The 13,656-nt window shown below is 33.9% G+C and overlaps 3 protein-coding genes across 3 annotated transcripts in view; 2 read left to right on the top strand and 1 right to left on the bottom strand.

The window, feature by feature from the left end:
- Positions 1-886: 886 nt before the first annotated feature.
- LOC129798327 (uncharacterized) lies at positions 887-1,771 on the top strand. The gene is made up of 3 exons (XM_055841434.1): positions 887-1,032; positions 1,091-1,300; positions 1,358-1,771. The coding sequence occupies exons 1-3, from the start codon at positions 997-999 to the stop codon at positions 1,646-1,648; spliced, it is 537 nt and encodes a 178-aa protein (XP_055697409.1). The 5' UTR covers positions 887-996; the 3' UTR covers positions 1,649-1,771.
- A 1,330-nt stretch (positions 1,772-3,101) lies between these two features.
- LOC129798326 (uncharacterized) lies at positions 3,102-4,163 on the top strand. Its single transcript, XM_055841433.1, has 2 exons — positions 3,102-3,172; positions 3,301-4,163. The coding sequence occupies exons 1-2, from the start codon at positions 3,153-3,155 to the stop codon at positions 4,085-4,087; spliced, it is 807 nt and encodes a 268-aa protein (XP_055697408.1). The 5' UTR covers positions 3,102-3,152; the 3' UTR covers positions 4,088-4,163.
- Positions 4,164-12,886: 8,723 nt separating this feature from the next.
- LOC129798325 (papilin) overlaps positions 12,887-13,656 on the bottom strand; it is a 42,353-nt gene continuing 41,583 nt past the window's right edge. The window contains exon 14 of the mRNA XM_055841432.1: positions 12,887-13,601. Within this exon, the coding sequence (XP_055697407.1) occupies positions 13,441-13,601 (161 nt within the window). The 3' untranslated portion in view covers positions 12,887-13,440. The remainder of the gene's footprint in view (positions 13,602-13,656) is intronic.

Raw genomic sequence — 13,656 nt, 5'->3', positions numbered from 1 at the left:
AAATCTTTGGAATCAAAGAAAAACTTATTAGAAATCTTATTAATTTTTTACAATGCTTCAATTTGCTAAATTGAAAGGCTAATTATTTTACAGAAAAAACCCTTTACATTTGTTCTGTAATTCTTCTTATTAATTCTTTAATTCTAATGTACATAAGGTAAATTTAATGTATAATTAATAATAGAAATTTAAAACATAATGTTCAGTGAAATAATTAGACTTTATTTATTTTTTATAAGGCATCCAATATATTTCCGCACAAAAATAATTATATAAAACTTGAAAATTAAATTCATAGTAAACAGAAAAACATCAAATAAAATAAAATTAACTCTTATTAGAGAAACAAATTAAATCATGCACAAATACAAGTTTTTATAGCTGAATTTATTATATTATTTTATTTTAAAAAAATGATTAAAAATTCACCACTGAACTATAGAATATTTAGCAACAAATGAGCGAAATGTGTACAGAAAAGCGAAGAAATTCGAAAGATTTGTACTATAGAGCCTGCTATTGATATACCATTTTCGTGATTTAATTGAAAATGATAAAGAATAATTCAGAATATAAAAAGCTCAAAAATTGCTGAAAAGCAGTAAAAAGGCCTATAAAATGTGCTTTGTCACAATAATAATCCAAATTCATTGCAATATACTTGATAAATTGAGATAAAACAACCCCAAACCATAAAACACGATAAATCATCGTAAAATTAGATCCTCTTGATAACAAATGAGGTTTCAACCAAACACGAAAAACCGTTGAGGTATTCAGTGAATTCAAATCAAATTCCATTCGATATTTCCCCTCCAAAAAACATCGTTAGGAATATCGGCGGGTAAAAACATCGAAAGTTTTGGAGGCGGATTTTCTGGAAAATTTCAGTGGAGAGAAAACTTGTGGAAAATCGATTTTCTCGCAGTTGACCCATCAACCTCGTGAAAAAGACGTTTTCGCGACAATCTGTGATCCAGGAAGAATCTGGGAGCGATGGAAGACAGTGGAATAGACAGCGGGGAGAAAAATGTAAGAAAATGGGCGGGACTTGTTGCCTGGAAAATATTAAAATGATGTGGAATTGCAGGAAAAAATGGTACTTAGGGAAAGTGAGGAAAGTTCATCCAACGAAGAGGAAATTGAAGTGATCTTCAGAGGAGTTCCCAGTGCCTCCAGCAAAACAACTTATGTACCGCCCACGAGTAGTTGCAGGATGATGCAGAGGAAGTTGGAATTAAAAGTGGAGAGAGCCAAGAGAACCTACAAGAAATTCCTCAAGACTGAAGATTCTCCACAAGTAAAACTTCTTATTGAATAAGCTTGAAAAAGTACTAAAGACTGTCTTGTGTTACAGGCCAAATCCTCAAACATCATCCCAATAAATCGCCTCCAAATTCCAGGACACGTGGAAAATCAGCCTCTTGTGGAGTACAAATCTGACCACAGTGACGATGAAGAATCCCTGTCCTTTTTCCCAAATACCAAAGCCCTCAAAAAGCAAGATTTCAGTGACACATTCAGTATACAAGAGCTTCCAGTATCAAATTCTGAAGATGAGGATTCCCAGACCCTTGAACTTGTGCCTCCAACTTCTGAGGATAGATTCCTCACAAAGTTGTCAAATCTCTTTTGTTGCAGCAATTAAGCTTTGCTCTCTTTCAGGTGATTCTCTGGTAACATTTATTATTGTATTACTAGCCAATATTGTTAATAAAAATTGCAAGAAAATTCAAAGCGCAATTCTATCAAAAGGGGAGGAAACATAGAATTCGAAAGCATTCGAAATATAACGAAAATTCACTACAAAGTCCGACATCGAATTTTAGGGTTTGGCGCTTTTATGAAATTTATAATTTCACAAAAATTCTGATATTCACTTATCAAATTAGTTGTATCATTAAAATAATCTCTAAAACAAACAATTTGCTTGGAACTCTAACTTAACGTTAATATAATTCAGCATGAAATTTCCTTCGAGGGGTAAAACATAGAAAATGAAAGTGTTCGAAACTTAACGAAACTGAATCGAATAAAACATCGAATATGCGTTTAAGGGTTTTGGATGCGAATGAAATTTATATTTAACATGAAATTTTGATTTTTTATTTCAAAATTCAAGCAAGTAACTTTTAAAAAAATTGTTTTAGTAACCAAATATTAAATTTTATTAAAATTAATAAATTCCGAATTTGGAATTTAATTATATTTATTTATATACTAGGTCATTGTACGTTGTATCATACATTTTGAAAGGCTATTTTGTATAATGCATATTTATGAAATTTTAAATTTACTGAAATTTTTTATTCAATAATTTTACATTGAATTCGTGCATCTGCGTAAATTTGAATAATTATAAAGTTAAATAATTTTATTTCTGTTTTCAGTAAGCTTAATGAAATTTGGAATAAACATTTCTAGGCAGTGAGTTCGCAGTTTTGTCATTTAAAATCATATCTATCATTTATAAGTTAACTAAAAAGAAATTATTATTCATAATCATTACATTAATCGTACCTAGCGAGCAGAAGTCTGTTCAAAAAAACTCTCACAATAATCATTAAAATCATATCGCACATTGAATATTACAACGGCGGATCTTGGTTTTTGTCAATTTTGAGATATTGCTGTTTTCTGATAGGAAATTTATTAAATATTCATTATATTTAATAATCTCAACAACTTTGTTAGAAATATTTTTCATAATTTTGAGTATTTGTCAAGCTTGCAGAACAAAAATAGCATAAAAGTGGCGTATAATTATTTCCCTGAGTGTTTTTAGTGTTACAATGGCGTTATCTGAGGAATCATACGCCACTATTCCACTGACCATGAATCCTACGCCACTGTATCACTAAACGGCATTCATTTTTTGACATTTCGAGGAATAAACAGTGACAACAACCTACTACTTAATGAAGATTTTGCTTTTTTTTTAATTAAATTGTTTTTTTTTAGTCTTAACTTTATGTTTCGAAATTTAATATTTTCAAAATGTTGAAGCCTGTTTCGATCTTCCAAGAAAAAGTCTTTAAAGTGAAGTGTAAAATTTCATGAAATTTTGAAAGTTTCAATCCCTAACACTATGCTTTCGTTCAGTATTTTTCGATTGCGTTCACGCTTCTGAACTGGAAAAACAAAGTGTCAAAATGGAGCGTCTCTATAACAAGTAAATATTTATGTTTTTTTCCCATAAAGCCAGATTTCTTGGCTTTAGAATTATTTAATTAGCTTTATTAGATACTTTACTAACTCCTCCAACTAAATGAATTATTTGAATGGCTGTTTGTCCGTTAGGAGAGACAGAACCACGATTGGCCAATTTGCTGTCCTCATCCAGTTCATGGAAGAGAATGTGGCCTTTGCGAAGCAGAAAGCTCGAGGGAATCTCTATGAGGATGGGGTCCGGGAGACATGGAAGGATTTGGCTGATCAGCTAAATTCCCGTGGACCGCCGGTGCGTGATTGGAAGACGTGGCGAAAAGTTTGGAATGACTTCAAATTCGAGACCCGGAAGAAGATAAGGCTGTCGAATATGTACAAGAGCAACAACAGGCATGGCATTCCGCAGAGAAATCTTGAGCTGACAGCGAATCAGAGGAGAGTGAGGAGATTACTGGGAATGGATCCCATGGCGTCAGACAATGAAGCTGATCCAAATGATGAGAGCGCCAATCCACCGAGTCCGCCAATCGTGAAGAGATCTCCATCATCCCTGGAGTCTGCCAGCAACATTGAGTTCCACATCGAAGATGTTGGGGAAGATCCTTATGATGCAACCTCAATGGTTGACTCATCCATGCTGGAGACTTCAATGCTGGACACTTCCAGGCGACATCATCCTTACTACAATTCCCACGAGGACCACACCAAATCCATGGACAACGACAGGCACATCAGCGCGGCGCTCCAGCAGCACCTTCAGGTGATGCTGGAGCACAATGAGAAGATGCAGATGCTGGAGGAGCGGAGGCTAGAACTGGAAGAGAGGAGGCTGGCGATTGAAGAGGAACGCCTCCGAATTGAACAGAAGCGCCTACGAATGGAGGAGGCTAGGTTCTCCAAAGGGAAGCCTTCGGCATAATTGTAAAATTGTACCAAAAAAAAACCGAGATAAAAATGTTTTCGTTTCATTTTAAATACATGTTGCGCATCACAAATTTATTGTTTCATTTTCCAAATAACAAAAATAAATTAATTAATAACATTACTGAATTTATAGCATCGAAAGAAAGAAGAAACAGGATTGCAAAACATCAAAAATTAATATTGGCTTCAATCGTTTTTTCGTAAATCGGAATGGAAGGTTTTAACTCTTTCCGGACCACAACAAATCCAGCGAATGAATTTCAGTAAAACTCACTTTATTGTAAGTCTTAGTGATCAAATATGATACTTCTGTAGAGAAATAATTTTCTCCGCCTCTGGGAAATTGGAAAACTCATGGGTACTCTCGTCCTCAAAAGAACGAAAAGGAGACAAACTTCAATTCTCCAAAAACCAATAATATCAATTTTGTGAATTATTTTTGCGTGTCAAATGACTCCTTTACAATGTTGAGCACTGAAACAAGAAGAATTATTGACCAGTATTTTGTGGGATGTCCAGGAAGTGGTGAAGAAGACACCAAGTTCCTGCTTGCCAACAGATTCCTCAAAATATTTCACACAATAACACTTTAAAACACATTTCTCTCAACACGATGTTATTGTAGACACATTAAGCTTTCTCAAGAGCCAAAAAAACACTTCCTGGACAATCAGAATTCACCAAAATCTGGAAGGATAGGAAAAACTTCCTCGAAAGCAATCTCCCTCGCTGCCAAATGTCAAAATTATCGGCCATATTGACAAAAATTTCGCTCCCGCTCGGAATTTTCTTACAAGGTTGGTGTCAAAAAGCAAATGGCGGGCATTGGCGGGATAACCTTACATTTGACCTCTAGATTTTTGGATACGAGAGTACCCATCAAGTTTGAGCAAGTTTTTAAAAATTTAAGAAAAAATTGTTTTTCGAATTTATGTAATCTGTAATTGTTAGTTATCATACTTATTGGCCCCGAGAGGTTTTTCCTAATTCTGGTATAGAAATATAAAAAAAAAGTCAGGATATCTGCAAGGAAGCAGAAAATCGAAAATTCACGATTTTTGACCAAAAATATCTAAGCTCAGGAGTTAATTAGGATCCTGCAAAAAATATCCCAGATTTGGACATCCTTATAGTTTGTAATTATCCAGAAGAATCGGATTTTAATCGATTCTAGATAGTCTAAAAAAATTGTTGTTTCCATGGGTACCCAGAGTCCCAAAGGCGACAAAAGAGTTAATCCCCGTACCAAAAAAAAAAATGAAGAAAATCAATGACCAAAGGCATTTTCTTCATAGTAAAACTACTTTCCCTGACCGGAAGGTTGAATAAGATTTTTCTCACTTACCTCGGGCCTGGATGATCATTTGCTACTGCCACTGAAGTCTGCAAGAAAGAAAAAGACCATTATAACTTTCCCGGAAAATCGATCCAAAATTATCAAAGGGATTGTCCAAGAGTCCACAATTATTTTTCAGGGATAAACATAATCTCTTGGTATTGGGACTCACCAGGCCTTCTGGAGTACCTCGCTGGAGATGCTGGGGAATTCCCACCAACAACTCCCGATGATCCTGGTTCTGCTCCTTCTTGATGCGACACACAACAGCGGTCTCCAGACACTTTTTATGCACATTATACACTAAAATTGATTGAACAGGCTTTTACATTTGAGACACATGCCTTCAGGGGACCACAGAATATTACTTCTGGAGTCCCTAAAATGGTAAAGGATAGCGTGGAGGTCGAGGGTATCTCTTACACGTCCTTCCCGCCGAGTTTTCCTAACCTCACTTTGGTTGTTCACTCCCGGAAAACCCCCAAAGGTGATTGCTTTTCTTATTTAGAAACAATTAACGGCACTTGGGATTCGGTTTTTAATCACTAATAAACTACACTTTACCCTGAGCTCCCCACAAACCCATCCACAACAGAATTTTCCAAGAAAAACTGCAATTTATTCACCAGAAACACTTTGCACTCTTTTCACTTAAACACCTTATTTCTTGCATTTATCACCACTTCCTTCGTTGAAAACACTAAACCCCCACATGCATGAGATGCCCAAGGATCTCCACTCACGAATATCACTGAAAAAACTAGGAAAATCTCGCGGAAAAACACGAAAAAATGGGAAAATACAAGAGCCACGAGAAAGCTTCTAAGCTCCTGCTTCCCACAAAGAAAAACTACAGTGCAAAAAATGAAGATGGCGCATCTGAAGGGGAAAAGCACCGTTAACATTTGTTATGCTTCTCGTCCTTCTCCTTCCTCGATCGAGAAACCTTTCAAAGCCGGTTTGAGGTCCCTTTGAAAAATGAATAACAAAAATTGCGTATAATTTTTATTTTGACACTGGATAATTAGATTTCAAATTGTAATTCACATTCACAAGTCTATTGGGGGCATTTTCGTGGAAAACAAGTAAGAAAATTGATTAAGCCTAAAATATTAAGAAATGACATTTATAAAGTTTAAGTTTCACCCTTGAAAAAAAGTCTGGAAGGGAAAGGAGGAATTGGAAATGTCTACTGAAATTTCTTATTATTGAAGAAATTGTAATAAATTACAAAAATAAGTGAGAATCATTAAAATTTAGCGCTAAGAAAATGAAAAGCAAAATAAATACTTTTTAATAGTTTTCTTGGTTTTCTGCAAAAAAAAGTTTTCTCACATTATTGTCATTTTGTACAGAAAAAATTTTATAAGAATAACAGAAATTTGACGCATTTTTTGTTATTCATTTCATCTGTTAAATTAGCATTTGTCGTAACTTCCTTTTGACGAATTTTTCAGGAGACGAAATTTTCAATTCAGCTTTATTTTTCTTAAAAATGAACCCTGAATGCGATGCTTCTGAATAAAAACAATAATAATAGTAAGGTAAAGTATCCTAAGTCGACCACTTATGCCCAGCGCACAATAACTTTTGTTTTGTAAACATGTTTTTGACATTTCAATGAGATTGAATGAAACCGAGATCTAGTCATCTTGTTCTCTCTCATATGAAATTTTGAAAACATGTTTACAAACAAAATTTATTGTGCGTTGGGCATTAAGGATAGATTTTGTGAAAAACTTATGAAAAAACAGTTATAATTTGTGTTTTTTGATAGGATTTCTACCTAAAACTTTATAATAGATCCTTATCTATCTAATTGTGAACTTCATTTAGTCATAATATAATTTTGAATTATAAAAAAATTAAAATGTTTGAAAAATGCGAAATGTTCCTCTACTCGAACACTTCAATATCAGTGTTCCTCTACTCGACCGCCTGAGGTTCCTCTACTCAACCACCCATTTTTTCTTAAAATTAAACAAATCACATAACTAAAAAGTCACGGATTTAACATTGAATTGTTTAACTTTTAACACATAAAAAAAAATAAAATTTAGTTAATCATTAAAATAAATAGGGAAACTCATTTTTATGAATTCATTCAGAAGTATAGAACAACATTCAAGTGAAAGAAGCTTCACTTGTTATGGATTCGTCGACCGGTCGAATTGAGGAACAATTTGTTTGAAATGCACTTTCAATTTTAATACATAAAATTACTATTTAATTTAGTCATGGTACTAAAATTTTTGCACAAGTAATAAAGATTATGTCCTCAACTTGCGATTAGACTTAAAATTTGAATTCTCAAGTAATCTGTGAGGGTAATCATTAAAATAATTTCTTAAGAAGAAAGTCAAGAATATCAAAAAGTATGCCATAGTTTAAAGAAAAATTGCGAATTTTTATTTAAGAAATACCTTAACGCTCCGTTTTTTTTTTAATGGTTTTTCAGTGTTTTATGGTCAATTTCTATGATATTTTCACTGATTTGAATAATTTATGAAATAATTGACCCTATGATGTTAAACCATTCAATAAATATTATTGTAAATGTAAATAAATTGAATAAATATTTCCACCGGTCGACTTGAGGAACCCAGGGTGGTCGACACGAGAGGCGGTCGACTCGAGGATACTTTACCTTACACTCATAATCTGTAAATTAACACGAGAAAATCTCTGAAAATGATTTAAAAGCTAAGATATAGAGATATGCGTAAGAAGAATCTCAGTATAATTTTATCTTAACTTCCATTGTTTATAACACCGTTACTTCTATATATTGCGATTTTGGAAGTTACGACGAATTTTAACAGCACAACTTAACAATGCCTGTGACTAACTTGAGGACAATATTTAAAAAAAAAAGAAAATTAAATTCAGTTGCTTATTTTTCATCTTTTATTGGTTTCAGTTCTAGAATTTTTGTTTATAAAAATACTGCTCTTCTTTTGGAATAAAATCCAAAATGCTACCTAAATCCGTCCTTTTTTCCACAGGAAACTGAACTCTAGAGCGCATTGTTTTCAATTGCATCTCAAACGGGTTTGGTGATGTTGCAGACTTCCTTTTCCTTTTAATATTGGTACAAGTACAACAGTCTATTCCTCTTTCTTTTGAATGTTGATTTAAATTTCAGAGAGAACTTATTTTGCGATTTATATCGGAAGCCTCGAACTTTAAAAAATGGCAACTTTTCCCGTGACAATTGGTCCGTCTTACCTGAATAATTTTTAAAGTCATCTTCAGTCATTTTAAGAATCTTCAAGTGAATATTCGAATATTCTCGAATTTCAAATTAAAAAGAAACATATTATCATTAGAATTAATTTTGTTTTTAGTTTCTCTGAGCTCAAGAAATTACGATAAATGTTGAAAATTGAATGCGTATTATTATGACAGTTATTTGGCAGATTTAGCAGATGAAATGAATAACAAAAATTGCGTAAAATTTTTGTTATTCTTATAGATTTTTTTCTGTATAAAATGACAATATAAAAAAACTTAATAGAATTGATTGAAAATACTATTCATTCGTTCATAAAGTATACATTTTCTTTTCATTGTTTCATTCATAAATTTTAATAATTGTTTTCAATTGTTTTTGTAATTTTTTACAATTACTTCTGTAGTAGGAAATTTCAGTAGACATTTCCAATCTCCTCTATCCTCGCAGACTCTTTTTCTCAAGGTTGGCACTTACTTAAAATCCTTATAAATGTCATTTCTAATATATTTTAGGGATTTTAGGCCTAATCAATTTTCTTACTTGTTTTCCACGAAAATGCCCCCAATCCCCCCAATAGACTTGTGAATGTGAATTACAATGTGAAATCTAATTATCCAGTGCAAAAATAAAATTATACGCAATTTTTGTTATTCATTTTTCAAAGAGACTCCAAACCGGCTTTGAAAGGTTTCTCGATCGAGGAAGGAGAAGGACGAGAAGCACAACAAATGTTAACGGTGCTCTTCCCCTTCTGATGCGCCATCTTCATTTTTTGCACTGTAGTTTTTCTTTGTGGGAAGCACAAGCTTAGAAGCTTTCTCCTGGCTATTGTATTTTTCCCATTTTTTCGTGTTTTCCCGCGAGATTTTCCTAGTTTTTTTTAGTGATATTCGTGAGTGGAGATCCTTGGGCATCTCATGCATGTGGGGGTTTAGTGTTTTCTACGAAGGAAGCGGTGATAAATACAAGAAATAAAGTGTTTAAGTGAAAAGAGTGCAAAGTGTTTCTGGTGAGTAAATTGCAGTTTTTCTTGGAAAATTCTGTAGTGGATGGGTTTGTGGGGAGCTCAGGGTAAAGTGTAGTTTATTAGTGATTAAAAACCGAATCTCGAGTGCCGTTAATTGTTTTCAATTAAGAAAAGCAAGCACCTTTGGGGGCTTTCTGGGAGTGAATAACCAAAGTGAGGTTAGAGAAAACTCGGCGCGAAAGGACGTGCAAGAGATATCCTTCACCTTCATGCCATCCTTTACCATTTTAGGGAACCCAGAAGTAAGATTCTGTGGTCCCCTGAAGGCATGTGTCTTAAATGTAAAAGCCCGTTCAATCAATTTTAGTGTAATGTGTATAAAAAAGTGTTTGGAGATCGCTGTTGTGTCCCACCGAAGAGGAGCAGAACTGGGATCATCGGGAGCTGTTGGTGGGAATTCCCCAGCATCTCCAGCGAGGATCTCCAGAAGGCCTGGTGAGTCCCAACACCAAGAGATTATGTTTATCCCTGAAAAATAATTGTGGACTCTTGGACAATCCCTTTGATAATTTTGGATCGATTTTCCGGGAAAGTTATAATGGTCTTTTTCTTTCTTGCAGACTTCAGTGGCAGTAGCAAATGATCATCCAGGCCCGAGGTAAGTGAGAAAAATCTTTTCAACCTTTCAGTCAAGAGAAAAGTAGTTTTACTATGAAGAAAATGCTTCTGGTCATTAATTTTCTTCATTTTTTGCTACGGCCTCTTCGGCGATAGAAATTTACTAAAGATGATGAATAAAATTATTTGAATAGGATTAAGAATTTTTAGCAAGTACTCCTCTTACATAGAAATGCACACAGTCCCGGCATTAAGTTCTTCTGGATTATGCACCTGACGGAATTATGTACATACAATTATTCAAGTTTGCCTACCATTGGGAGTCAATTTATGAAATCATTTTTGAAATACGCCTGAATGTATAACATTTTGCTACTTTTTCAGATTAAAACTTTAATTTCTTTTATTAAAGGTTAATTTTTTTTTTGAATATTCTAACCATTTATTGAAGAACTCTGGCCAAAGAGTACTGTTTGTTAATGCATTTCTATTAAACAGTTGAATCTTTTTGTTTGAATTACTTTTACTCCGCGCGAAATTCGTTCTACGATCGACTTATTCAAAAGAAAGCCCCTACGGGTATGCAAATGTTTTCGATGCGTAATGCCATTTCGCGCATTTTTTTCGGTCCTGAAAATGTGCATAATACCGGGATTGAGTGTAATTTAGGCTGTGAATGTTAAAATCCATAAAGAGGTGTACTCGGTGTACAAAATTTTAAAACTTTTTATTTATGAAAATTTATTTTGAGGGAGGTGAACAATGCCCCCAAAGTAAAAGTCCAGTAATAAGCCCAGAAAAGCTTATGGTAGCTGAGATTCTTTACAGGTGACCTTGAAATGGAAGTGGATTGAATTGGCTAGACGCGATTGTTTACACCCAAAATTCAACTCACAATCGAATTTTCACACATTTCGAGTTGCAAGTACCCCAAGTTGCACGAATTTCGCGGTCACCTGTAAAGAATCTCAGCTACCATAAGCTTTTCTGAGCTTATCACTGTTTATTTTTTAATTAATCTCAATCACCTTACAAATCTCGGTTATTTACCTATGTTTCCAGGTTATTTCGTTAAATTCTCTAATCTAAAACCAAGACTCTGAATTTTGATCACTGAACCTCATTTTCTTATTTTTTTTTAAATGGTTTTAAATTAGATTAAAGGTTATGTTAGATCTAACCTAAAGAATGAGTCAATACTCTGATGAATTGACTCTCCTAAAATTATTTTTAAAATTAATTTTGATTTAATTAAAATGTAAGAGACAAAATTGAAAAATTCGAATATTCTTAAAAGCCTCATCGTCATCGCCTTTTTTACTTCTGTCGATTCTTCGCCACTTCCAAAAACATGTTCGCGGTCGATCCTAGGGTGCTCCGTAAGATCTTGAATTTAATTCAGCCACCTTATCCTAGGTCTGCCCCGAGGTCGAGGTCTCCTCACTTGCATATAGCTTTTCTGGGGAATCTTTCTTCATTCAAGCGGTGACCATGATCATACCATCGGTGTGATCATGCTCTTTTTGTGAACTCCAGGAACTCTTAATCCGAAGGAGTAACCCCTCGAACCTCAGCTTCTAATGAATGGTTACATTCCTCTAAGACCTAAAAACCTTATTAGATAAAGAGTTAATTCACTTTTAAATATACAAAAAGTTTTTATGAAATAGCTGTTTAAGAAATCATTTAATTTTTCATTTAAATTCCACAATTACGACCAAAATGATAGTCGTATGATATTGGCATTGATGCATCAATGTCGGTGTTAGGTTTTACCTATGATCGAAAGAATGAAAGCATGAGATCCTGAACCTCAAGTATTTTCGTGAGAATTATGGCAAGAGATATACCTGTGAAATATATATTGGGTTAAAGATGCGGCGATAAAGAACAATTTTTGATGTTTTCTCCTTTCTATATATTTCACTTTACTCACAGACCATTAATTAACAAGATAAACTAAGATAGGATGCGTTCTGATGAACGATGTATATGATATTTTTAGAAATTTATGGAGTTGGTCAGAAAACGATGTTGCGTGTGTTGCGGTGTAGGAGCCAGAGAGATGATGCTTAAGAGCATACAACACGAAGTTAGGTAGAGGTCGGAAATTCCCGTTGGTGTCGCTGTCTTTGGTGAGGAGGCAGTGGCGCCAACAATCGGAAACACTTACAGTAGACTCTCACTCAATCGGCTCGTTTTCAATCGGGCGCAAAATTTTGTTGACAATTTTCACGTTTAATTATGAAGCTAATTCGCTCAAATTCGCTGTAGTTCTTCCTATTTTATCGTGATTCTTTATAATTGAACACTTTTTGTGGAATTTACAAAGGCTTTGACGCTCAATTATATCGCTAAACTGGATGACATTTCTCCCCATATTCCCGATTGAGAGAGATTCTACTGTAATGTTAATTCCAACCGCTATAACGTAACATATTCTGGCAATTCTATTCTTGTAGTTTTTGATATTATTCTGATATTATTAAAATATTGAAATAAATTTGAAAAATTTTTAAGGGATAATGTTTATTTTTGAGTTCGAACTTAGGCTGAACATAACCTCAAATTCTTGAACAAAATTCAAAACTTACCGGTTTCCTCAGGTTCCCCCTTGTTTTATCAAGAAAATACAACCTTCTCAGTATATTTACACTCTAGTTTATTTTTTACACTTTTATAATTCATCAATTGCATTACATAATAAGAAAATCCTGGCTCTTATTACATTTTCATCATTTTTTCCATTATTATTCTAATAGCCACAAATTGGTAACAATAGTTATTAATTAATTTTTTTTTAAACCAAAATATTCTTTAAAAACATTTCTTTTTCGACTCTTTCTGTCGGAAGGACACAGAACATGAAAGAACATTGAAGAAGGAGACACAAAATGTCTCCAAATTATGGCAGTTCATTAGTTAATTAAAATCTAATAAAAAAGTAATAAATTTATTTTTCTTTAGAAGCATTTTTAACTCGTTTTGATAGAAACATCTAACAGATCAATTAGGTACGCGAAAAAACGAAGAAAATGTTAGTAAAGAGTGACTTTTAGGTATGTCAGAGGCTCAGATGATTGAACAAATCATCGTAATTTATTGGATCGATCTATTGGAGGAGTTTTTGGCAGTGAAAATGGTGCAAAAGTGGCTCGAGAAAGAAGGGTAAATTTAGGATGAGAATCTTCTCTAGACAAGATTTGGAAGATTGTGAGTCAATTGTCCGGCAAGGGTGCACGATCTACAGCAGAATTTGGCATAGTAGGGATTGCTGCAGTAATTTCCACGAACAATCTTAGAGCAGTCAGCATAGTGTTGACTATCTGTGCACTCAGGTGGTATGAAAACTCCTGAAATTTTATGATCAACTATGTCAATATTCCCATCAACATGTTTTAATGTTCA

This window comes from Phlebotomus papatasi, chromosome 1 (genome assembly GCF_024763615.1).
Source record: "Phlebotomus papatasi isolate M1 chromosome 1, Ppap_2.1, whole genome shotgun sequence".
Taxonomy (NCBI): Eukaryota; Metazoa; Arthropoda; class Insecta; order Diptera; family Psychodidae; genus Phlebotomus; species Phlebotomus papatasi.
The sequence above is the reverse complement of the archived record's forward strand: the minus strand, read 5'-3'. Positions and strand labels throughout refer to the sequence as shown.

Bases quoted from the DNA above. Each gene is read 5' to 3' on its own strand.
- LOC129798327 (XM_055841434.1), top strand. From the start codon at position 997: ATGGAAGACAGTGGAATAGACAGCGGGGAGAAAAAT. The intron at 1,033-1,090 runs GTAAGAAAATGG...GTGGAATTGCAG, and splicing joins TAGACAGCGGGGAGAAAAAT to GAAAAAATGGTACTTAGGGA. The intron at 1,301-1,357 runs GTAAAACTTCTT...CTTGTGTTACAG, and splicing joins AGACTGAAGATTCTCCACAA to GCCAAATCCTCAAACATCAT.
- LOC129798326 (XM_055841433.1), top strand. From the start codon at position 3,153: ATGGAGCGTCTCTATAACAA. The intron at 3,173-3,300 runs GTAAATATTTAT...TTTGTCCGTTAG, and splicing joins ATGGAGCGTCTCTATAACAA to GAGAGACAGAACCACGATTG.